The 26,713-nt window shown below is 44.1% G+C and overlaps 1 protein-coding gene across 1 annotated transcript in view; it reads right to left on the bottom strand.

Moving 5' to 3' along the window:
• Positions 1-26,713, bottom strand: part of hmcn2 (hemicentin 2) — a 356,871-nt gene that overhangs the window by 221,421 nt on the left and 108,737 nt on the right. Inside the window, 2 exon segments of the mRNA XM_034169771.1 lie at positions 12,792-12,951; positions 13,080-13,239. Of these exon segments, the coding sequence (XP_034025662.1) occupies positions 12,792-12,951; positions 13,080-13,239 (320 nt within the window).

Genomic DNA, 26,713 nt, shown 5'->3' with positions numbered 1-26,713 from the left:
GCTTTTTTTTTCCTTTATATAGCACACCTTGGGCACATATTGTGGCGTTTTTGGGATTTCCTTTCACTGCTATGCTAATGATACTCAGTTATACATGGGAATAACTGCTGGTAATCTCATCCACATAAAATCCTTAGAAGATTGCCTTGGATTAGTGAGAAGCTGGATGTCTAGAAACTTCCTACTTTTAAACGCTGATAAGACTGAAATGATGGTTCTTGGTCCAGTGAGACATCGGCATCAATTTGACCAGTTAACACTCAGCCTAGGCTCGTGTGTCATACATCACATTGACAAAGTGAGGAACCTTGGGGTAATTTTTGATCCTTCGTTGTCCTTTGGCCTCCATATTAGAAATATTACTAGGACTGCTTTCTTCCACCTGCGAAATATAGCGAAGATTTGTCCCATTCTGTCTATGGCTGATGTGAGACCCTGATCCATGCGTTCATCTCTTCTAGATTGTACTACTGCAATGTTCTATTTTCTGGTTTACTGCAGTCTAGCATTAGGGCTCTCCAACTGGTTCAAAATGCTGCAGCCAGACTTCTGACACGAACCCGAAGGTTTGATCACATTACACCCATTTTGGCGTCTCTTTGCTGGCTTCCTGTCCCAGTGAGATCAGATTTTAAGGTTCTGCTACTAACCTATAAAATTATTCATGGACTGGCACCTCCCTACCTAGCTGACCTAATTAAACCTTATGTACCGGCCCGGGCTTTACCTTCTCAGGGTGCAGGACTATTTGTGTCCCTAGGGTGAATAAGAAGTCTGCAGGTCACAGAGCTTTCTCTTATCGTGCTTCTGTTCTGTGGAATGGTCTCCCTGTGTCAATAAAATAATCAGATTCTGTGGAGACTTTCAAGTCCAGACATAAGACGCACTTCTTTTCCCTTTCATATTGCTAGCATACTGGTACAGTTTTGTTTTACTCTTTTTACTCTTTAAATTAATGTTATTAGTAATTGCAGCAGGCCACAGCCTCAACTTTACCTAAATTCTGGATCTTTTAGTGAAGCTTAGGGCTAGTGGCCGGCGATCACATTAGTATTTCTATTAGTTTTTCTGTTTTTCTTGTTGATTAATGCTGGCAAATTATACAGTATTTTTGTCTTTCTGATGCCTGATTCTGTTTTTTCTCTGTTTAAGGTGCAGCTCCATCCAGAGATGAGAGTTGTATTTGTGTTGGCGACCCTCCTGTCCTGTGCACCCAGAGCAATTCTATATTCATCCGTGAATTGTTCTGTGAATTATTTCTGTAATTTATGTTTGTAGCATGGCCCAAGCAGATTGTCAACCCTTTAAGTCTGGTCTGCTTGAGGTTTCTTCCTCAGAGGGAATTTTTCCTTACCACTGGTACTCTGGGGGTTAGTAAGGTTAGACCTTACTTGTGTGAAGCACCTTGAGGCAACTCTGCTGTGATTTGGTGCTATATAAATGACAATAAATTAAATTAAATTAAAATTAAAAATTAAATGCAACTCGGGCGAATATCTGTCATTTTGGGTGACTGGGCATGGATGTCGGGCCTCTGAAAATGCATACTGCCCTCCAAAAGCATGTTATTGTCTTAATACTGAGCTTCCATGCTCCTGATTATCGTTCAGTATTTTTGTCATGCAGTCTGTCAGAGTTTCCTCTAGCTCTGTGTTTTTTGGAAGCAGCATTTCACAGGTTCAGCTCTCTTCAGCACACAGGACTCAGCTAAGACAATCTGTTACCAATTGACTGTTACTATGTGTGGAACTGATTCAACCCAGCACTCACTCACCTATGTATCTTCTCCAGACGGTGTCGACAGCTTGCAGGCAGCCCTGGCTCCGGATCTATCCCATCAGAACCTAAGTCATCTGGGCTGCGGTAGTCGTGGTTCCACCGCTGAGCGGGCCAGTCCACGCGGCTAGACAACATTGCACAATTGCACTTTATTTCTCTGTAAATCCACTCTGTGAACAAATCCGTATTCTAACATCTTGCTCTTGCTCCTTACTTCTGGGTTCGCCATTCACTCATGCCCGAACCATAACAGGAGTTTCTGGCCACGTCATGGACCCAGCGGGGGCAGACCGACTGCAGCAGGCGCTTTCTATTCAAGGCAAGTACCTCGGGAAGCCCCAGCAAGCCGTGGGCTCCATCGCCGATCACGTGAGCTCATTAACTGATCATGTCAAACATTCTGACACACGACTTGCAGATCTTTTCACACAGCTCTCACAGCTCTCGGTTACACATACACCAATACAGCCACATGTTGCTCCAGCTCAGGTTCACACCTCCACGTTCTCGGTCGCTGCTTCCGCGGCATCATCAGAACCATTCATATGTCATCCAAAACCGTTCTCAGGTTGCGTAGACACATGTGCTTCATTTCTGATGCAATGTTCTTTGTTTTTAGCCAGCATCCATCTGAGTACAGCTCAGACAAAAGCAAGATAGCTTCCATCATCAATCTTGTCAGGAAGGGGATGCGCGCTCATGGGCTACCACTCTGGAGCAACGACTCCCTATCCTTAGTTCCTTCACTGCATTTACTAAAGAATTTCGGTTAATATTCGACCATCCAACCCGGAGGGATTCCATTGCCCAATGGCTTCTCTCAATTAAACAGGGCCAGTGTAGTGCAGCGGAGTTCATGGTGGACTTCCACATCCTGGCTGGGAGTCCAGCTGGAATGAAGCGGCGCTACGAAGTGCATTTATAAATGGGTTGAATGACGCGTTGAAAGATGAGCTGGCGGTCCGAGACGAACGAGCGATCTGGACTCGCTAATCTCACTGATTACTTGGCTAGATAACCGGGTAAGGGAACAGTCGGGACAAAGGCCGTTGGGCTGACCGGGACTCTTCTGCTTACCCTGCCTCTTGGCACGCTCCAGGACTGCCTTTACCAAGCTCCATTGAGTACTCCTCTGACACACCAGCCCCCTGCTGGTGAGCCTATGCAGCTTGGCAGTGCCAAATTTCCACCAGAGGACTGATGACAGAGACTGGCGGTGGGGGAGTGTCTCTATTGTAGGGCTAAGGGGCACAGCCTTAGCACAGGCCTGTTCGGCCAAAAAACAACGCTCACCTGTAGGATCCGGGCTGGGGGTGAGCCAAGCAAAATTCACGGGTGTGGTTTCTTGTCACACTCAAATCCTGGCCACTCTTTGTTTTGGCAGTGAAACACTTTCGTTCAACTCTCATTGACACGGGAGCTGAGGCTGATTCATCTATGCTGTTTTTGCATCTAAGGCTAGGATGTCACTTGAGGCACTTCCTTCCCCACTATCGGTGCATGCTTTAGATGGCATGCCCCTACCAACCATTACTTACTGTACTGCTCCAGTCACTTTAGTGGTGTCAGGAAATCACAGAGAGATTATTCAGTTTTACGTTATCCCATCTTCATCTCCCTTGGTTCTAGGCCATCCTTGGGTCTTCAAACACAATCCCGGGAACGCGATAATCCCGGGTCTTAGTTCCTCGGTTTCCCCCAGTGTGGAGGTCAAGGACAAAGTCCATTTACCTCCCAACTTGTTGTTAGTTCCCCCTGAGTATCACGACCTTGGTGAAGTTTTCAGTAAGGATCGTGCACTCTCACTTCCTCCTCACCGTCCATATGACTGCACCATTGACTTGCTTCCTGGTGCTCTGCTACCTTTGGGTAGGCTGTACAACCTCTCCCGCCTGGAACGCAAGTCAATGGAGACCTACATCTGGGAATCCTTGGCTGCTGGGCTGATCTGGCCTTCTTCATCTCCCGTAAGGGCAGGCTTCTTCTTTGTTGGTAAGAAGGACGGTTCCTTTCGCCCCAGCATCGATTTCTGGGGGCTAAACGCCATAACGGTCCGTAATCAGTACCCATTGCCCCTTCTTGATTCGGCATTTAGCTCCTTGCATGGGGCGACCATATTCACTAAATTGGACCTCCGTAACACCTACCACCCGGTGTGTGTCTGGGAGGGGGACGAATCGAAGACAGCCTTTAACACACCATTAGAACATTTTGAGTACTTGGTCATGCCCTTCCAGGCGCTGGTCAATGATGTTTTGCGGGATCCTTAACTGGTTTGTGTTCGTCTATTTGGACGATATCCTGATCTTCTCACCGAACCCTCAGACTCAAACCAAACATGTTTGACTCATGTTCCAACGATTGCTGGAGAACCAATTGTTCTTTAAGGCTGAAAAGTGTGAGTTCAGTCTTGACACTGTTTCATTTGAGATTCATAATCTTCCACAACCAGGTAAAACCCGACCCGGCCAAGGTCAAGGCGGTCGTAGATTTGCCTGTCTTGTCCTCTGTTAAACAACTACAGCAATTCCTCGGGTTTGCAAACTTCAACCAGCACTTCATTCGCGGGTTCAGTCAGATCGCTGCTCCACTCACTGGCCCTCACATCCTCTAAGATCACTTTTCACTGGACACCACAGGCGGACACCGCCCTTTCCTTGCTAAAGAACGGTTCGTCTCCAGCTCCCGTTCTCACTCAACCGGACCTGGATCGCCAGCTCATGTTGAGGTAGACGCCTCGGTCTCTGGGCTAGGGGCAGTTTTGTCCCAAAGATCCGATAAAGATAACGGGTAATCCGTGTGTTTACTTTTCGCAGCATCGACCCCGCTGAAAGAAACTATGACGTGGGTAACCAGGAACTCCTAGCCGTTTTAAAGAAGCACTAGCCAAGTGGAGACATTGGCTGGAGAGGGCCACAGTCCCATTCATCGTTTGGTCAGACCCACGTAATCTTGAATACATCCAGTCTGCCAAGCGATTAAACTCCCGGCAAGTCAGGTGGTCACTGTTCTTTGGTCAATTCAACTTCGCTATCTCCTACCACCAGGTAGTAAGAACACCAAGTCGAATGCTCTTTCTCATCAGTTCACACATCAACCAAAGCACTCCAGAGACACCAGAGACCATCCTGCCCCGATCCATGGTTGTGAGGGCGCTGACCTGGGATGTCGAGCGAGCCATCCAGGAAGCGTCACCCACCATTCGGACCCTGGGGGAGGGCCGCCCGGTCGGCTTTTGTTCCTCCTGAGGTCCGTTCCCAAGAGCTCCAGTTCTGTCACCCCTCTAAAATGTCGTGTCACCCCAGGGTCCACAGCACTCTAGAACTCCTCCACCAATGCTTTGGTGGCCCTCAGTGCAAGCAGATGCTAGGGAGTTATTCAAGCCTATTTAACCCAGTCCAGTCAAAGATTCAAGCTTCTCTACTTCCCATCAACTTCCCTCTGGACTACTTGAACCACTCCAGATTCCAGGCTGCTCATGGTCACACATTGGAATGGACTTCAATCACTGGTCTTCCTCCATCCCAGGGTAACACAATTGTCCTCATGATCGTGGATCGGTTTTCCAGGCAGTCCACTTTGTGCCCCTGCCAAAGATCCCATCTGCCCAGGAGAATGCTGGACCTTTTCATCCTCCATGTGGTCCATCAGCATGGCATACCCCAGGACATCGTATCGACCGTGGGCCCCAGTTCACCTCGCAAGTCTGGTGAAGCTTCTGCGCCGCCTTGGGGTCTCGGTAGCCTGTCATCGGGTTCCATCCCCAGACCAACGGGCAGGCAGAACAGGCCACCAAGACCTCAAGACCACCCTCCGGTGTGTCTCTGCTGCCTACCCGACGGATTGGAGGTCTACACCCTGCCCGGGTGGAGTACGCTCACAACTCACAGGTGTCTTCAGCACTGGACTCTCTCCATTCGAAGCATCCCTGGGCTATCAACACCAACTCTTCCCGTCACAAGAATCCGGCCTGGACCGTCCGGAAAATCCTGGATGTTCGTCGTCGGGGATGGGACTTCCAGTATCTGGTGGACTGGGAGGGAGACGGCCCCAAAGAACACTCCTGGGTCAAGTGGGGGCTGATCCTGGGCTCTTCCCTCACCCGGGACTTCTACCGGGATCATCCTGACCATCCTGGTTGTCCTGGTAGGTCGCCTGGGGGCTCCCAATGGAGGAGTTACTGTTATTGTGGGCTGCCTACTCTGTTCCTGATGCTGCTGCTGTTTCATTCTCCTCTGTACAAGTGGCGCGCCTCAAGCTGATCGACACCCTTGATCCACATATCATCAGCACCTGTATATGAACCCCGGCTCTTCAATCCATCCTCAATCCAAACTCAGCGAACCTTCCACATTAACTGGCTTATCTTTTGCGTTCCTACGCAAAACTTATTCTGGTTATTTCTGAGCTTCCATGCTCCTGATTATTGTCAGTATTTTTGTCCTGCAGTCTGTCAGAGTTTCCTCTAGCTCTGTGCTTTTTTGGCAGCAGCATTTCACAGCTTCAGCTCTCTTCAGCACACAGGACTCAGCTAAGACAATCTGTTACCAATTGACTGTGATTACTACCTGTGGAACTGATTCGACCCAGCACTCGCTCACCTGTGTATCTTCTCCAGATGGTGTTGACAGCTTGCAGGTGGCCACCTGGCTCCAGATCCATCCCATCAGAACCTAAGTCATCTGGGCTGTGGTACTCCTGGTTCCATCGCTGAGCGGGCCAGTCTGCACATGGCTAGACAGCCTTGCACAATTGCACTTTATTTCTCTGTAAATCCACTCTGTGAATAAATCTGTGTTCTAACATCTTGCTCTTGCTCCCTGCTTCTGGGTTCGCCGTTCATTCACGCCCAAACCATAACAGTATTCTGACCACCGTTCAAGCTTTCCCCACTTCGACTGCAGCTTGACAGTGGTGTGCATGTGCACTACATTCAGGCTGGCCACGTGACTGTGCCCGACTGTGCATGCACACAAGATTGCTGTACGAGGATTTTGAATGGAGCTTGAATTTGCTCCATTCGTTCTCATTCATGCTCTGGTGTGACGGGGAGGTGCATGTAGGCACGGTCGAGACATTCTGTCATGAAAACAGGAGTGGAGGAATTCGCCACGGAGCCGCTAATGGCGCGGAACGAAAGCACCTCTGTGTTGGTCTCACAGGACATGCCCTGACATGCTCAGCTCTTCAACAATTTCTCGGATACTCACTCGACTGAAAAGCCACCCAAAGCCGTCTGAATATTCCGAATGGTGGAAGAGCTGGGCATGTCCCGTGAGACTTCCAAGACGGAGGTGCTTTTGTTCCGCGCCATGAGCGGCTCTGTCCTGATGCGCAAATTCCCCCACACGTGTCTCATTACAAAATCTCCTTTAACAGTGGAATGTGCAGGAAAAGTGCTATGTGCACCTCTCTTGCCATTTCTCTGCTAGTCAGACGATGTCCCCGGATCAACACAGCATTCAGTTTGGAAATGATCTGGTCGTTTCAGCCTGTCAATCGCCCGCTCGGAGCGCGGCGCACCATCCGCCATTGTGCGCCGTCTTTAATCGGTTGTAATGGTCCTAATCTGTGTGATCCCCATAAGATCTTCACCGAAAGCCATCTGAATTTTCCGAATCGTTTCCACCTGGCTGTCTCTCACAGTTTCTGAAAACATTTGATTTAGCAAAGTGGCAGTCGCTCCGCCATTTTCCTGACAATGAAAATCCGCCGAGGGGGCTGGACCACTCCTCCCACAAGGCGTGCTCACAGGCGAATGACGCAACGACAGGCGTGAACAAAACTCACGCATGTGCACGAAGGTTCAAGCTTGGCTGATGCATCACACGTGATTCAAATCCATAAAGTTATTGCAAAAATAAAAGGTCCCATTACTTTTCTAACAGACCTTGTATGTTTTGGCTATGTCCCAAACTAGGGTTCTTTCTGGGAATATATTTTCAATGTTTTGAGCAGAGCCTATCACTGTGTTATCGTTCCGAATTCCTTATCTGCAATCTTTGGTATTCCCCCTATTGCAGGTCTGCCAAAAGCTTTAAACAGGCCTTGGCATTCACAACCTTGCTGGCCCGTAGGGTGATTTTGTTCAAATGGAAGCTTCACCATCCCCCTTCACATGCCCGCTGGGTTCGATAGGTGTTTTATAATCTAAAGATAGAAAATTAAATTTTCGCTTTATGGTTCAGAAAGTCGTTAATTTGACACATGGGATCCATTTTGCAGTATATTGGTTCTTTTTCTTGGAATGGTATTTATGATATGAAGATGATTAGATTATATTATGTTTTTTGTTTTTTTTTTTCTTTCTCCCTCATCTTAGAATTCCTATATAATTACTGTAATACCACTTTTTGTGGGAGGGTGTATGTGTTTTGGTTTGGCCTTTGGGTTTGGGAGGTGGTTGGGGCAGTTGTTGACATGCAGTTGGAACATGAAGAATGTGGACTAAATGTATAGTTTTTTTTTTTTATTGCATGTTGGGTTTTGTTTGTTAAAAGATGAAAGTTCAATAAATAAAGTTGGAAAAAAATGAAATATACGTTAAAAATATTATATGCAAGTCAGCAGCTTTAAAGTGCTGAATTGCACTCAAACCTGTGCAACTGTTCAAACTCGTGGCAACTCAGTTATGAGAATAACTCAGTTATGAGAATAACATGTTAATGTAAGTGGAAATGATCTGGAGAACAACAAGCTCTTTATTTCAGCTGCACATATGGGCTAAAGCCTCCACTGTGCAGCCGGAGGAGATGCTGTAACATCCAACACTGGAGCCAAATGTCTGGTTCTGCAGCCCCAATCTGTGCACTGCTGTAAACTATCCATCTACCCCCCAGTTTGTCATCTACTCATCTGTGTGCACCAACAGACATAAAGGCCATTTTTATCCCTCAGAGGTGCACGTCTAAAAGTGACGCTGACTCCTGATATCATTCATTTCAGAGACTGGCACCTGTGGTCCCTTCCTCCGACCTCGAAGAGTGCAGCTGGACACAATGAATTTCCTTTTACGCGGCTTGTCGGCTTCTGTGGCTCCTGCAAATGTAAAGTGAGGACAGATGGGGTTGCTCACAGAGACGTGTTATTCTCATCAGACAGTGCCAGCAAAGACTCAGCATGTTGTTTTACGGCTCAGGCTCCGCAGGGAATCTCAAAATCAGCCAGACACGGCTTGTATCTCTTTGTCTGTCAGTCAGTTTTCCTCCCCTCTTCCTGATGACCCCTCTCCACCCCCATGTTTTGCCTTTTTTTTCTGGCCTCACACGAGCGTACTGTAACCGAGTCTGTCACCACCACGGCTTTCTACCCGCTCCGTCATCTTCCATCTGTACAAAAACCATTCAGTCTGCCGTCTGGTCCAGAGGCTCTGTCATGGATCCAGTTTGTTTCTGGAATCAGCCATTCTGCCTGCAAACAGACTTATCGCACAAGCTCAGAGTCGGTGTGTCATGCGGGCCAAGATGTTCTCCTCAGTAGCTAAGTAAAACTTTATTAGCCTCGGCCTCCTGCCTTTCAAACGGCATCACCGGATTCCAAACGCGAACGCCACCTTTGAAAAGTCGGCTTCAGCCTGTAGGCAGCTGGAAACAAAATGTGAACTATTTCTGGTGTTTCCACAAAAACTTTGATGCTCAGCTGGAAACAAACAACATTTCATCGTACTGATTTACAACGGAAAACTCCATCTATACCATAATTCTCTAAAGGCCCAAAGCTGTGTCTGATATGTTCATTAGTCTGTCTGGCAAAAAAAATAAAAAATCAGACACCACACACAGTCTTTTTCTTTTCAGGCAACATGTAGATGTGCAGTAAGATTTTCAAAGTAAAATTCTACCTCAAAGCATGTTAAAAAATCTTGCTGATCATAATAGAGGCACTCTGCTAATGCTAATACTAGAATATTATGTCATTATGAATGTTAGGTTAGCATCTCGACTTGGTTAACATTGCTTTATGTAATGTATGAGTTTTCACACTAATGTTAGCCCAGTGCATTATGTGAGGTCTGCTAGCATCATGTGTTGTGACACAACTGAGTTTTCAAGCTAACATTAGCCCATTAACATCAGATTATGTGATGCTAGCAACTCTTCAAGACTGGGGAATGATTAAATTCATCCTGAGTCACTGCTTTAAGGTCTTCAGCCATCACAAGTATGTATTTTTAAAAGGACATTATAGTAAACCTTGTTACTCACAAGGAGGCACTCACTCATGCTAATGTTAGGTGTGCCTTGATACTGCACCTAGCTCAAAGCCAATTCTACAACATGTTACTGTAATTCACTAAATAGGGAAACAGTGCTGCAGCACGACAGCATTTACTATGAAATGGACCTGGATTAAATTATATATAATTTGTTGTTTCACCTAAGATGGCGGAGCGCTAGCAGCGTCATGACTGAGCGCTAGCAGCAATTAAGAGATTATCGCCCCGCTTATTGCGCTTTAAACTGCCTTGTTTCTGCTTACAATCGACTTTAGAATGATAAAGAGGTTTTACATTGTCATCTGACAGTTAATAATCACATTATTAGTGTGAAGTTCGCTGATCCACAGCAGGATTGTTTTCCACTGGCGCGGCTCCATTTGAAGCCCGAGGCGTCAGCGCACATACACCGGCGTGGCTCCACCTGAAGCCCAAGGCGTCAGCGCAGTTCCACAGGTGCGGTTCCACCGAGGCCCGAGGCACCAGCGCACATCCACCGGCACGGCTCTACCTGAAGCCCGAGGCGCCAGCGCAGTTCCACCGGCGCGGCTTCACCGAGGCCCGAGGCATCAGCGCACCATCCACCGGCGCGGCTCCACCTGAAGCCCAAGGCGCCAGCGCAGTTCCAAGGGCGCGGCTTTACCGAGGCCCGAGGCGTCAGCGCACATCCACCGGCACGGCTCCACCTGAAGCCCGAGGCGCCAGCACAGTTCCACCGGCGCGGCTTTACCGAGGCCCGAGGCGCCAGCGCGGAGTTATCTGACCATGGATCCAAAGAAGGCACTGACGGCGGAGGAGGGAGACGATATCAAGAAGTCCCTGGACTTTTTGTCTGAGGAAATCTCTGTTGTTAAATGCAGCAGAAATCCATATGGAGCTGGTGGAAGAAGTGAAGGCTCTCCGGATCATATATATATATATATATATATATATATATATATATATATATTATATATATATATATATATATATATATATATATAATAAAATTTAGAAGGATGTTTCAGTATTTTCCCAATAACTGCTCTTCGGAAAGACCAAAGATTTATGGCCATTAGCTGTGATCATAATAAAGTGTATATTGTTTATCTACTCATATTTCATATTTGGTATAACTAAAAAGCTATTATTATTTAGCTGTTGGTATTTGGGAGATTTTATATAATTAATTCATTTTATTTCATAAATTTACCAAATTATATATTTTTGTTTTGGGAATTTTCAGCTATAATACAGTAGAGTAGCAGTCTGGGAGGTGATGGTCTAGTGGTGAAGCATAGGCCAGAGAACAGAGGATCCTTGGTTCAAACTCCCATCAGGCAGGAAAATCACCAAGGGCACTTGGGCAAGGTCCTTAATCCCAAAATTGCTCCTGGTGTGTATTGAGGGGCTTGCGTGGCAGCAACCTGACATTGGTGTGTGTGTGTGTGTGTGTGTGTGTGTGTGTGTGTGTGTGTGTGTGTGTGTGTGTGTGTGTGTGCGCGCGCGCGCGTGCACGCGTGTGAACTAATGAGTGAATGTGTAGCATCGTTGTAAAAGCCTTTGAGCTTCTGATTCAGGTGGAAAAACACTATATAAATGTTCTGCTTCTTTTGGCTGCCCTCATTAGGGCTCGCCACAGCCAATCAATTGTTTCCATCTCACCCTGTCCTCTGTAACTTCCTCTGTCACACCAACCACCTGCATGTCCTCCCTCAGCACATCCATAAACCTCCTCTTTGGCCTCCCTCTTCTCCTCCTGCCTGGTGGCTCCATCCTCAGCATCCTTCTCCCTATATACCCTGGGTCACTCCTCTGCACATGTCCAAACCATCTCAATCTCACCTCTCTGACTTTCTCTCCAAACCGGCCCACCTGTCTCACTTATATGTTCATTCCTAATGCTGTCTATTCTCGTCACTCCCAAAGAGAATTGCAACAAAAGCACTATATAAGTGCAGTGCATTTATTATTTGATATTTAATTGATTGACATGTATGCTGAAAAGACCATATTGTGCTTGCAACACAATAACTGATGACTGCACAAAATTTGCAACCAAGGCAAAGATCAGAAGTGAGCTGAAATTTGAGTTGAGCTTTGGGAAACAGCCATATAGTTTACCTTGTGTTTATTGCAAGTCACGACATGTTTGCATGAATCACTTCAAAGAAACAGTCGCATGACAAGTAACATTTTCCAACACAATGCAGCGGTCAGTCAAATTTAACAATGGGTTACAACATTATGCAGCAATGTGGAGCAAGTTGGAAATTTTGCAAGAAAAAGCCAAAGTCAGAGGTTAAATGAAGGAAGCTGGTGTGTTGTGCAAGATCAAAGAAAAATAGAGGATCATAGTATAGTGCATGCCTCTGCAAATGTAGAACAGATCCTAACCCACAATCCAGCAGTCAAGATCAGTAAATCTTAAGCACCAGAAATGCTTCACTCTCTTTCAACCAAGGGACAAATCTGCAAAAATTCATCTAAAGTGGTAAAGTACTTTTTGAGTATTACCATACAGAAACAGAAAAGCATGGTTGATCACATCACCTCTATTTTGTTCTGAAGGGCGGTGGAAGTAATAAATCCAGACCATGAGTTAAAATAATTGAGTTTTGCAAAATATCTGTTTTGTATCCATCCTCATGTTGTCTTTCCTTGGGTCCCGGAACAGTCAAGCTGCACACCACACAATCATTGACAGACAACCAGCACCGGTACCATTTTGGTGGAAATGCATTCACAGAGTTAGCCAAGTCAAGGGAAATTATGGTGAAAAATTTGCACCTCTTTCAATACCTGTAATTTCTCTTACCCAGCTGTGATAGGGGGGATTGGATGCCCATTTCGGCTCCATTTCACAAGAGGAGAAGGATTTCCTTGAGCCTCACAAGGTAGGACAACCTCTGTCCCCACCTCAGCAGCCATCTGCACTGTGTTGTCATGACCACTCACACCCATTATCTTCGGCATTGCTAAGAACAAAAGAAACCAGATTGTAGCATATCTAAAGAAAAATATATTTCACTCAGAAACGTGCACATCAATCAGTGTCACATCAAATGCCTATTTTGGAGAGAACGTTTGTGAACATGTGATGTACTGTTGATGCTGAGCTGGATCTCTCGACTGGCATAGCCCACAGGACTGGTTGCAGTGCATACATAGATTCCTGCATCCTCAGCGGTGGGGTGGATGATGTGAAGGTGTCCACTGGGGCCAGACTGGAGAGAGTGACGGTCCACTGGCAATGCCTTCCTCCCCTAGAAGAAAGGAACATATTGCAGAAATGGCCAAAAGGTTAAAGAAGTAGGCCTGTGGTCAGAAATTTCTAGTTTCTAACCCTGACTGAGGAGAAGTAAAATAAGGGTCGGGAAGTCGTTCAGGTCCTGGTATCCAAGTAGGTTGAGTAAAGTCAAGTGTAGGCATTGTGTTCTTCTTACAGAAAAGCTTCTTCATTCACAAATATTTATATTTATTAAACATATATTCTCTGTTGGGGCAGCTTGGTGGTTTGGTGGTTAGCACTGTTTCCTCAAAGCAAGAACATCACGGGATCGATTCCCACCTGTTGCCTTTCTGTGTGGAGTTTGCATGTTCTCCTTGTGTTTGCACGGGTTCCCTCCGGGTGCTCCGGCTTCCTCCCACATCCAAAGACATGCAGGTTAGGTGGATTGGAAACTTCAAATAGTCTGTAGGTGTGAATGTGTTTGTTTGTCTGTATATGGCCTTGCGACAGACTGGCGTTCTTTCCAGGATGTACCACGCCTCATGCCCTGTGACTGCTGGGATAGGCACCGACCCCTCGTGACCCTTAATTGGAGTATAAGCAGTTGAAGATGAGTGAGTGATATATTCTCTGTTGGAACACTGATGTCAGAATGGTGCAAAGAAAAACATTCAGAGTTGGTCACCAGAGGTCACTTGAGTTAATGTGTCCGTTGCCACTGTTTTTCAAGGAGATGTGAGACTGATCTTTGAGTCTCTGTGGCGAAGATGAAAGGATATAATTAAAGGTGAATTATATGTGATAAACGAACAGAATTATGGGTGATAGGTTTAAAGAATTATACATCTCTCCCTCACCTATAATTCTATCCTTTCATCTTTATTGCAGAGACTCAAAGATCATATTCATCTCTTCTCCACTGAAGACAAGAACAATGGCAACTAACACCTGAACTCAAGTGATGTCCAGTGACCCATGACTCAACACTTTTCTTTGCATCACTGTGGTATCAGTGACCAAAAAGAGGATACATATTTGAGTCTCTCATTGCTCCAACTAGAACTGATGAAGCTTTTCTGGGAGAAGAGTTTTCATGAAAATAAACAAGTCCAGTTGACCTGACTCAACCAATTTGGATTTGGGTGAGGAAGGTGAAATATGCTCCCGTTGTACAGTTGAGTGCACTGGATGGTAGCACTCTGGCAATTTCATTTATTTTCATTTATATAGCACCAAATCACAACAAAGTTGCCTCAAGGTGCTTCACACAATTAAGATCTAACCTTACCAACCCCCAGAGCAAGCACACAGTCGACAGTGGTAAGGAAAACTCCATCTGATGATTTGAGGAAGAAATCTCAAGCAGACCAGACTCAAAGGATTGACTCTCTGCTAGGGCCATGCTACTGACACAATAGACAAAACAATTTACAAAATGAATATACAGGAAATTTTGCCAGTGCACAGGATGGGAGGGTTGCAGAAGTAGACACCACTCCCATCTCTGGATGGAGCTGCACCTCAAACAGAGAGGAAAAAAAAAAAAAAACAGAATAAATACTAAGGTGATCGTCAGCCACTAGCCCTAAGCTTCACTAAAAGACCCAGAATTTAGATAAAGTTGAGGCAGTGGCCCACTATGTTTACTAATAAAATTAATTTAAAAGAGTAAAAAGCATAGTAACATATTATGCCAGTATGCTAGCCATACGAAAAGGAAAATAAGTGCGTCTTAAGTCTGGAATTGAAAGTCTCTACAGAATCTGACTGTTTTTTGACGCATCATTCCACAGAACAGGGGCATGATAAAGGTGCGTTTACACATAACCAAGACGTGTTACGAATGTCATTTTTCTGTCATTCGTGACACATTCCTGACATTCTTAATGTGACTTAATGCATCTGAATAGGTTTCTTAATAGTGCGTGTTGGTGCGTGATATTCTTGATATTCGTGGAGCATGTTTTTGGCTGTCAAAAAATTTTCCACGAATGTCACACACCACCCTCATTTCGTCTCACGTCGTGGAGGTCGCAACTGAGCGTGTTGATCCGTCTTGATCTGTATTGATCCTTAATAGAACGTGACAACGTTCGTAGTGGTTCCTGTGATTGTTCTTGGAGCCCAAACTGTCACGCGTTATTACGAAGTGACACGGAAACTGTCAAGTTTTGACACGACTTGTAACGCCGCGTCACATTTCACTGCGCGCCACGACAAATCAGTTTTCTGTCACGTGCCCACAATTAAACTCGGCTCCAAGTGTCGTTCCACAGTTCCTGCTGAAGCTCCTCAGGATGCTCCTGCAGGTGTTCCACCTGCTGTTGTAACTGATGAGCGGGAGAATGAGTCTGAGCAACCAGAGGAACGAGAGGAGACTCATGTGCAGCCAGACATCTCTGCACCTCCTCCAGTCCGGCAGAGGAAGAAGCGCGCGCACAATTAAACCCTGCTGCACTCCATTCAGTTTGATTGCTGACACCAAGTCAGCTAAAAGACTAATTTCAGTGCTCTTCAGTGCGCTCCTGCAGGTGTTCCACCTGCTGCATGTGCCTGATGTTTGGTAAAATGCGTGAGACGAGAGCCGCATGAAGCCATAGATCTGGCTCTGTCCGTCTCCTCCTCCTCTCTGTGCCACTCCATGGCACAGAGCCCAACTACGCATGCAGTCACAAAGTTCTTCTGAAAAACTGGAGCGATCTGAATTCGGTTGGATGAATATGGGTGTGTGTGTGGAGACAATTCACCTCGTTCACAATGTGACAGAACTTAACGATGCACTGTTGCGCGCTATTGCGCTGAACACTATTCTTGACCGTGCGTAATGGTTCCTGATAATTCTCCAGCAACACGTGCCATTAATCGTAACGTGCGGTAACAGGTTGCAGCAGTTCCTGAGGACACCTGACGCCTCTGCCCCGAATCATCACATTTGTGATCAGCAGCCAAGAAAGTGCACTTTGTGGCATTCGTGACTTGTTGTCGTTATGTGTAAACGCAGCATTAGAGAAAGCTTTGTGACCTGCAGACTTTTTAATTCACCCTAGGGATACAAAGTTCTCCTGATCCATGGTATCAAATGCAGCACTGAGATCTAGAAGCATCAAAAGCGTAGTGGTGTCCAAATCCATTGCAAGCAGAAGGTCATTCACCACTTTAGTGAGAGCTGTCTGTGTGGAATGATATTTTCTAAAAACAGACTGCAGTGGCACAAAAACATTATTCTCAGTAAGGTAGTCCACAAGCTGCCGTGAAACCACCTTTTCCAGCATTTTAGAACAAAATAATAGATTTGATATCAGCCTATAGTTTTTCAATACACTAGGGTCAAGAATAGATTTCTTAAGTATTGTTTAATCACCTGCAGATTTGAAACACTTAGGAATAGATCCAGAGGTTAATGACAGATTATAATTTCCAGCACAGTCAGCCCAAGAGTGGGCCACAGGTCCTTAAACAGTTTGTTGGTATGGGATAAAATAAGCAGATGGCTTTTCTGAACGATGTTACGAGTTTCGTAAGCACGCCTAGTGAGATACTATCAAATTCTGTAAATATAGGTAATACCTCAGTAATGGCACCCACCTCAATAGTAGGGTGTAGTGGCTGGGTTAAGGCATGCTGGGATGTTTAACCTAATGTCTTCTATTTTCTTCTCAAATAATCCAAGAATCTTGTGTTGTAAAAGGAGAGCGACTTACAGGTGGCTGTCCATGAATAAGTGTTGCCACCATGTCAACAAGAACTTTGAGTTATGCTTGCTTTTGTTGATCAATCAGAGTAATAGGTTTGCTTTGTAGCCGTAGTGCATGCTTATAGTCTAAATAGCATCACGCCAAGCAGGTGGAATAGTTCTAATTCTGAACTACGCCATTTCTGTTCTGGACCTCTAACCTTATGCTTGAGGTCACGCAAGTAATCACTGAACCAAGTGACTGTGTTTTGGGGGGCATGGTTTTAATATAGGTGGCGCAATCATGTTGAGTATAGTTTTGAGTGCTGAGTTAAAACTATCCCACAAGGACTGTCTACTGATTGGACATTTTCCAAATGTGAAGCTAAGATATTCAGGCAGTCTAGCTTCGAGTTCAGTCACAGTTGAGGAGTTGATGCATCGCTGGTCCACTAAACAAGGCAGTGAAACTGTAACTTATTAAGAGAATGATCAGAGACGACTGATGCAAGAGGCATGATGTCAATATTCGTGACAGCAATACCACGTGCGACAACCCAAATCCAGGGTATTTCCACGAATGTGCATCAAATCCTGAATGCATTCCTGAAATCATAATACAGCCACAATTTCCATAAATGATTTGCAGAGGGGATCAGAAGGCTTCATTATATGAATGTTGAAGTCACCAATAATCAGAATGTCATCTGCATAGTGGACAAGTTAGAGATGAACTCACCCAATTCATCTAAGAATTTAGAGTATGTGCAGGGGGCTTATATACAGTGACAAAGTAATACGGCTGATTTTATTCTTCGGACTTTGGCAATACGTGGCATCGTGGGCAGAGCGGAGAATCAGATGTTCAAATGAATTATATTTGTGACCTGAAAGAGCTAATAAACTAAACCTACATGACTAAACAATGATGTGTTTGTCTCTCAAGAGCTTTGAGTATTTAAGCATAATCCATTTACCAAGCAGCAACAGCCACCATGGCCTTTGATGTCATACTATAATTTGCCTGTCTGTTTGTTCCTCCCAGGTCCTTTGGCTGATTCCCAATAAGCTTGCTATATGGATGAAAGTCAGGCCCAGACTTGTCCTCAAGGGCTGATCTGACAAAGTTCAATATCAATGGGGTGAAAGGACAACATTTTTATTTTCACCCTGATGTCTACCTGGAATTGTACAGCTTAATCACTGGAGTCAGGATCAGGTATCAAAGATCAAAATTTAGATTTTTTTTCACTCCAATTTGCAACAAATGTGGCACGCACAGAGATGTATTCTGAATTGCTCAGGAATGGTCAATTTTGCAAAAGGTCATTAACTGGACCAAGGTAATGCCTGTCTGTTTGTTGGCCAAATCTTCCCAGTATCTTTAGATTTCTACCAAACCTGGTCTGTCTATGAATTTTTCCTGTAAAGAATTCATTTTGGCTAAGGTCGAGGTCAAGGAATTTGATTTTTAACCTGATTTGAACTAAATGTAATAGAGTCTGGCATGGTCTAGTACAAGGTCAAATATTTGGTCAAACTGGGTCAAATGTCAGATTGCCATAGCCTTGAGTGGCTCATGGTCAAGGGCACTATTACTTTTTCAATATAATGAAAGAAACATTGGATCCCTTGCTCGGTAATACACTGACAAGAACATGCACACATGCATTCACTTGTGGAACAAAATTGTATTTATCTGTCTTGTCTGAAAATGTAATGAAGAAAAATCTCTGTCCAATGGTTTGTAGGAAACAACAGCATACTGACCTACAATGTAACTTTATTAAGTTTATATAACTTTATGTGTACTCTGCCACTTTTTTTATTGTCGATTTGAGTCATGGTGGGTGTGGACACATCCTACAGTTGCCTTCATGCAGTCATGGATCCTTATTCTTTGTATGTGCATTACCATGTTGGCTGGAGTAAGTTGTTGATGGTTTGGTATGATCCCAGATTTTTGGGTTCTTTGAAGCAGATGCTGGATTGGGTCTTACACATATGTGGAATGGCAGACCTGCTCACAGGCAGGTTTGCTCAATACAAAGAGGATTAGATGACAAATATCAAAGGCAACAGTCCAATGACTGCACAACCATTGGCTACCATGCTGTTACAGTAGGCACTGATTGTGATTGGTACATTAATAATGGTAATTCCAAGTGGAGAGAATATGACACAACTGTCACGATCATTTAACATACCTTGATTTATTACTATTAGACAGGAATGACTTCATTCAGAAGGGAATTGTGCTTATATATATTATCCATCCATCCATTTTCTTTACCCACTTACTCCAATTAAGGGTCACCGGGAGGGAGAGCAGTCATAGGTTGTGTCCATAGGTTGTGAGGTGGAGTATAACCTGGACAGGACACAGTCTATTGCAGGGCATATTATATTGCAACTGATTTATTCATTTTTATATTACTGCATTTTATTTAACCTCATCTAAGGTCCTTGATGTTCTGGTACTTCCTCTGAAAATTAAGGGAATAACTGCATAAGGGCCCCTTCACACATAGTACGAATACGTAGAACTCCAGGGAGACTCCCATCGGAAACAGCTCATATGAGCGCCACCACGAAACATCGTGCCAGTGGGCAGGCTCGTGAACGATGCTGATGCGACAGTTTATGCACGCGGGAACACAGTGCCAGCAGCTATGCGATATGTAAAACATTGCGCAGCTGCTGTGAAGAAAAAATAAATAAAAAAAATAAAATACATGCTGCGACACTTCCGTGCCAACGGGAACACAGCAGCTTTTCACAGCAGCTGTGCAATGTGGTTGAAAATAAAAATAAAAAATTACATGCCACCCACAGGAATCGTATCTGCGCCTTCCAAAAGCTTTGATTTTGAGTCAGAAAATTCACCACTGAGCTACCGACACTGTCCTGTGAAAGCTGCAGGAAACTGCCTGATATCAGAAAGGACATGGTCATATTTAAAAAAAAAAAAAATTAAAACCACACACTATATAAAAATGCCACATTTATCAAGCAGGCAATACAAATATGATAGTCTGTTCCTCTGTAGATGACCCATGGTCACTGACGTACAGTCATAAAATGACATGAATGAGAAGCAGTGTGCTCTGATCATGTCCACATCTGCTGGCGCATGTCCAGCCGGTCCACATGCGTGTCCTGCCGGCGCGCCGCAGGACTGACACCGCGTCATGTGGAACAGAGCTCATGTGGGTGACGTGATAGTCAGATCGCCCGCTGCGGGAATGATCTGATGGTCTATTTCAACCTGGGGGCAGCCAGTCAATGGGCTGTAGCGCGCACGCACTTGCTCGCTCATTGCAGCAGCGCACATGTGCTCGCTCGCTGCAGCAGCACGCTCGCTCATACCAAGCGATATATGTCTTTATTTATGTCCACATGATGACAGCAAACAGTGTTAGTCCATGTCCGTCCATCCAAATCAGTACGTGTTGTCCAGCTGGGATGTCAGATCGACAGATCTCCACAGCTGCTTCTGTCGGTGGCCACACGTCCTGTCAGTTTAGCACACACACCAAAGCCACACTCGTGGGGCACTTAGACAAATTTTACTGCCAGCACAACAATGATTGTCTGCTGACGTTATCTTGTTAATAGTACGAATGGTCACACATTTTCTAAGTGCCAAACGAGCGATGCTAGATATTCTTGCATGTCACCTGGAATTTGGCCGACACCTGCCGCGAGAAGGACAGATGGGTTCGCATAGTACACACTGTCTTTCAGCGCTGGTGTGTGCAAATAGATGTAGCAACAGGTGTACAAGACAGCTATGATTTTACACATTTTTCACACAATTCCTGCTTCATGCGCACTTTATACGCAAATCGACCAAATTCGCACTATGTGGGAGGGGCCCTAAGCCATATTAACTGTATAAATGGTGACAAGATTAATGCAATGCAAGCACAAAATTTGTGACAATAACAATGAACAATGAAACATTTGTCTCTTGTCATTGCCTTTCCCCTTGTGGAATATGATTCTAAGTTTCTCTTAGTCTGATTCTTTTACTCAAAAGTCTTTATATCATCCTTCATTTTGAATTTTCTGGCTGACCTTTATGCTGTAGGAGGAAATATTAGTGGGAGAAGAATAATTACTGACACATTGATGGATCGCCTACTTTCTGGCACACATCTTCCTGGATCAGTCGTTTATCTTTAATATTTTAAACCTCTGGAGTACACCTACACGCTGTGCCATCCAATCATGTTTCAGCAAATTTCTATAAGCAGTGGTATATCAGCAAGACGACATCTCCACCTCTTTGCCGAGATATCGCTCTACCTAGGAGGTACAGTACTCAGCCGACTGTGTTGTCTTTTTGACATTAACACTTTGTTACTTTTGTGCGTTAAATAGCAGACATTCTTCCGACGAGAGGTTGGAGGTGGTTTTCCCGCCATACGGGTTGCTGGGTGCAAACGCACCCACATTTAACTGTTTTTGTTCCTCGCCAGCAGTACCAGATCCGACACGTGGAGGCAGTGGCCACCTGGGAGTTCGGGACTTGGCGGCTCCAGTATTCCCGGGGTTCGGTGGCGGAGGAAATCGTGTGGTTACGGTTCTGCTTTGGACAGACGTCTCTATCTTCCACGTGACACATTTTGTGAATTGACCTTCTTTGTCTATGTTGTAATCTGTTGTGTTTGTTGTGCTTATTCACAACAGTAAAGTGTTGTTATTTGACTTCCTCCATTGTCCGTTCATTTGCGCCCCCTGTTGTGGGTCCGTGTTCCTACACTTTCCCAACAAGAGGTAGACAAACATCACATGATCTGTCTGTCCCTCACCCTGTGAGACACTGCTGCCAGTGCAGGGTCTGTTTGTGTGGCATTTACACTGAAACATGGCAATAAACACTCATAACATCTAAAAGAAGGGTCTTATTTTCTTTTGAACTGAGTAAATAGACATTTTTTTAAATTTTGTTTTTGAAGAGAACACAATGTCAAATCAAAACATTAGATTTGTTCATTTTTTTTCCTTTTTACAGAACAGAACATACAAAACCACGAACAGATTCTCTGCACAAAACAGACAAATGAATACAAAGAAGGAGAGAGATTTTCTTTTTTAAAGTATGAAATTACAAACATAATCCACTGAGTATAGGAATCACAACAAATGGACATTTTTGTATCATGGATACCCAGTTTGCATCACTGAAGGATTTCAATTAAACATTTATGGATTTATTGAAGACACAAGACATGCAGCCAGTGTCGCAGACCGAACGGTCCGCCCCTAAAAATCGGTCCACCTTTTGCATCTGTGCATGCATCATTTCGGACCACAACAGCACGTCTGAGACGGAGTCTCTTCACCCAAAGCAATCAAATGGATTAATGGGATTATTAATCATCAGATGATAAAGAGAAAACCTCTTAAATCATTCTAAAGTCATTTTTAAGCAGAAACAAGGCCATTTTAAGCGGAAACTTGACAACACTCAACGTGACACTTTGAAATGACCATCGCGCAGTGAACAAGTGAGTTAGCAGCTCATTTAGCCATCTTTTATGATGAAAATATGCTGAATTTATATGGAAATGATTGTTGTACAAAAGCTTTAGATATCTGTCGCTGAGATAGATGATGACTGGAGTGCAGTTTGAACCAGAAACAAGGTGTTAATCCATGAACCGTATCATTCGGTTGGTGACTCCGGAACTAGTCAGTGATTTTATTTTACAAATATGCTCTTTTGCAAGGTAGCATGTCCTTCCTTTGCAGCTCCCAGTGGGTGGAGCTGCTGCACTGCAGGTGACATATTTTATTTTTAAATTTACTTATATATTGTTTTAAAATCTTTTTTCATATATTACACTACTTTTCTGATCTAAACACTTTAGTATACCCATTTCTAACACCAAAACAGCTTATCCACATGAACAAAAATGTACTGTTATATTCACTTAAGATTTTAAGAATTTCTCAAAACATTTCATATTTTCAGGTTTAGAGCCAAATTGTATCGTTTACATAGTGATTGCCACAAGTTTTTGTTGCATATTCAGAAAACTGAGATTGTTCTGAACATTTTGATATGAAACACATGGGCATTTTACCATATGTAAGTACCCTAAAATGGAAATTACTGAGGGAAGGGTAAAATAGGGGAAATACCCGTGGACCCCAGGAGGTTAAACATAGTAGGAAGAGTAGGGCACAGTGTGCGTGTGTGTGCAGAGTCCAATGGTACCAAACCTATGGAACCAAGCCGTACTCTAAATGCAATGCAACACAAATGGGATGAATTAATCCATGTCATGTGACATACAAAGCACCAATCAAATGACAAGGATCCATTCAGCCATTATATAATACTTCTGTATCTGTAAGTGCAATCGAGAGCCAGTAATGTACACCAGGAGTAGACACTAACATTGGCCCAACAGCCTGATCAAAGTCGAGAATAGAACAGAAGTTTGTTTTTTTCATCTGTCCACCACGTGGGAAATTTGTCTGGCTTCACAAGTGGCGCCAAAACAAAAATGCAATGGGGTAAACAAATAAAACAGTCCAAGAAAAATTTAAAATGGACAGCAAGATAGCATTCATGAAATTTCCTTGTACATGCAGGTCAGTAGGCCAGTACTAGATTAACCTTTCTTAGTTGCTGAGAGACTGGCGCTTTGTTTGATCAAAATTTTTTCTAAACCCGTGAGGCACATCGAAGTGGACACAGTTCGAAAAATTAAGCTGGTTTTCAGTGAAAATTTTAACGGCTGATGAGAGATTTTGAGGTGATACTGTCGCTTTAAGGACTTCCCACAGAGCGGGACGTCGCGCAGCGTTCCCAGGCGCCGTCGTCAGCCTGTTTCAAGCTGAAAACCTCCACATTTCAGGCTTTATTGATACAGGACGTCGTGAGAGAACAGAGAAGTTTCAGAAGAAGTCGGTTTCAGCATTTTATCCGGATATTCCACTGTTAAAGGAGATTTTTTTAATGAAAGATGTGCGGACGGGTCCGCGCGTCGGGACGTAGCCGGCGCGGTGCGGCGGCACAGGAAAAACACCTCCGTGTTGATAACCATTTGTAAAATCCAGGCGGCTTTTGATGGCTTTCAGTGGAGTCAGTATATGAGAAATTGTTTAACAGCTGGACATGTTCCAACTTGTCCTTAAGGCTTCCAACAGAGGTGTTTTTATTATTATTGTTTTGGGATATTTGAGGAGTTAGGTGGTAGATGAAATTTATTTATTTTATTTACTTAGTTAATTGGTCCTTGGTTTGAAAAAAGTTTGAGAAAGACTGGTCAAGACACAGATGCTCAACATGCATGAGAATGGCTTTAATTCACATTATAGAGCTGCATTTGCCATTGTGCACGTTATTTTGTCTGACTGTTGAACATGGGGTGGGTGGGGGTATTCAAAAGTTAAATCTGAAAAAAATTTCTCTGTTAGTTAGAGACATTCAGGCAGGAAGTTCCAAGGTTGAGAAAATCTGATTACCATTTGTAATAAAGTGTGTAGCTGGAACAACGAAAACACCCACGCCAGAGGGTTTCAGGTTGCGCTGCTGCTCGTAAGGGATTAACATGTCTGAAATACAGTTGGGATCTTGGCCTGTTTTAGAAGTTATCAAGATAATGTTCAAGTCAATACTAAAACCCTGAGGGAGCTGGTGAAGATAGACAAGAATGGCCTTGATATTTATGTTAATGGCAGTTGGATAAAACCGAGCAGATGCACATCTGAATGAGGTTTGAGGCTGAGAACCAAATTTCCTGTGCTGGTAACAGCATAGTGCTTGGACTGTAAACGTGTAGATGAGTGGGTGAGTAAGTCCATCACGGCCAGTTTGTGGAGCAGCAAGCTTGTGTGTCAGTTTCTTTCATGTCTAAAGCCAAAGTCTGGTGGCCACCAAGACCACAGCTGCTTCTTCAATAATTATACGGTAACAAATACGGTTTGAAATGCATATCACAGAAGAGGAGAAACAAAGAAAAGTGGACATAGTAGACTTCTGGAAACTCAAAGTGCCCTTCTTGATAAAACTGGTTCTATTTTTGCAATGTTTTCAACTGAAAGAAATCTGATTTACTTTCAATCAATCAATCAATCAACTTTTTTCTTATATAGCGCCAAATCACAACAAACAGCTGCCCCAAGGCTTGACACCTGGATTTCAGATGTCTGAAATTTTCATGTTAGGTGCATGTCCACTGTGAGAGACATAATCTAAAAAAAAAAAAATCCAGAAATCACAATGTTTGATTTTTTTTAATAATTTATTTGTATGTTACTGCTGCAAATAAGCATTTCAACACCTGTGAAAATCAATGTTAATATTTGGTATAATATTTGGTTTCCTGTAGTTTTTCACCAGGTTTTCACACACTGCAGCAGGGATTTTGGTCCTCCATACAGAGCTTCTCTAGATCTTTCAGGTTTGGAGTTTCAGCTCCCTCCAAAGATTTTCTATTGAGTTCAGGTCTGGAGACTGGCCAGGCCACTCCAGGACCTTGAAATGCTTCTTACGGAGCCCCTCCTTAGTTGCCCTGGCTGTGTGTTTGGGATCATTGTCATGCTGGAAGAACCAGCCATGACCCATCTTCAATGCTCTTACTGAGGGAAGGAGGTTGTTTGCCAAAATCTCGCAATACATGACCCCATCCATCCTCCCTTCAATACGGTGCAGTCGTCCTGTCCCCTTTGCAGAAGAGCACCCCCAGAGTATGATGTTTCCACCCCCATGCTTCACGGTTGGGATGGTTTTCTTATGGTTGTTCTCATCCTATAAACATGGTAAGTGGAGTTGATTCCAAAAAGCTCTATTCTGGTCTCATCTGACCACATGACCTTCTCCCATGCCTCCCCTGGATCATCCAGATGGTCACTGGTGAACTTCAAACGGGCCTGGACATGTGCTGGCTTGAGCAGGGGGACCTTGCTGCCCTGCAGGATTTTAAATCATGACAGCATCATGTGTTACTAATGTAATCTTTGTGACTGTGGTCCCAGCTCTCTTCAGGTCATTGACCAGGTCCTCCTGTGTAGTTCTGAGCTTTCTCAGAATCATCCTTAACCCACAAAGGGAGATCTTGCATGGAATCCCAGACTGAGGGAGATTGACAGTCATCTTGTGTTTCTTCCTCTTTCTAATAAATAATCATAACAGTTGTTGTCTTCTACCAAGCTGCTTGCCTGTTGTCCTGTAGTCCATCCCAGCCTTGTGCAGGTCTACAGTTTTGTCCCCGGTGTCCTTAGGCAGCACTTTGGTCTTGGCTATGGTGGACAGGTTGGAGTGTGATTGACTGAGTGTGTGAACAGGTGCCTTTTATACAGGTAACAAGTTCAAACAGGTGCAATTAATACAGGTAAAGACTGCAGAATAAGAGGGCTTCTTAAAGAAAAATTAACAGGTCTGTGTGAGCCAGAATTCTTGCCGGTTGGTAGGTGTTCAAATACTTATTTGCAGCAGTAACATACAAAGAAATTATTTTAAAAAAATCATACAATGTAATTTCCAGATTCTTTTTTTTTTTTAGATTATGTCTCTCACAGTGGACATGCACCTAAGATGAAAATTTCAGACCCCTCCATGTTTTCTAAGTGATTTCTAAGTGGGAGAACTTGCAAAATCGCAGGGTGTTCAAATACTTATTTTCCTCACTGTATTTCATGCAATAAAATGCAAATTGTTTAAATTTAACGGAATGCTAAAATACCCCCGGCTGTTGAGCATTGTGTTCTTTATAATTTGCAGTTGCTTACTTAATTATTAAGATCCTATTGTCTTATGTACAATTTGTACATGTTCATTAAAGCCCCTTTATCAAGCAATCAATCAAAAACGATA

This window comes from Thalassophryne amazonica, chromosome 5 (assembly GCF_902500255.1).
Source record: "Thalassophryne amazonica chromosome 5, fThaAma1.1, whole genome shotgun sequence".
Taxonomy (NCBI): domain Eukaryota; kingdom Metazoa; phylum Chordata; class Actinopteri; order Batrachoidiformes; family Batrachoididae; genus Thalassophryne; species Thalassophryne amazonica.
The sequence above is the reverse complement of the archived record's forward strand: the minus strand, read 5'-3'. Positions and strand labels throughout refer to the sequence as shown.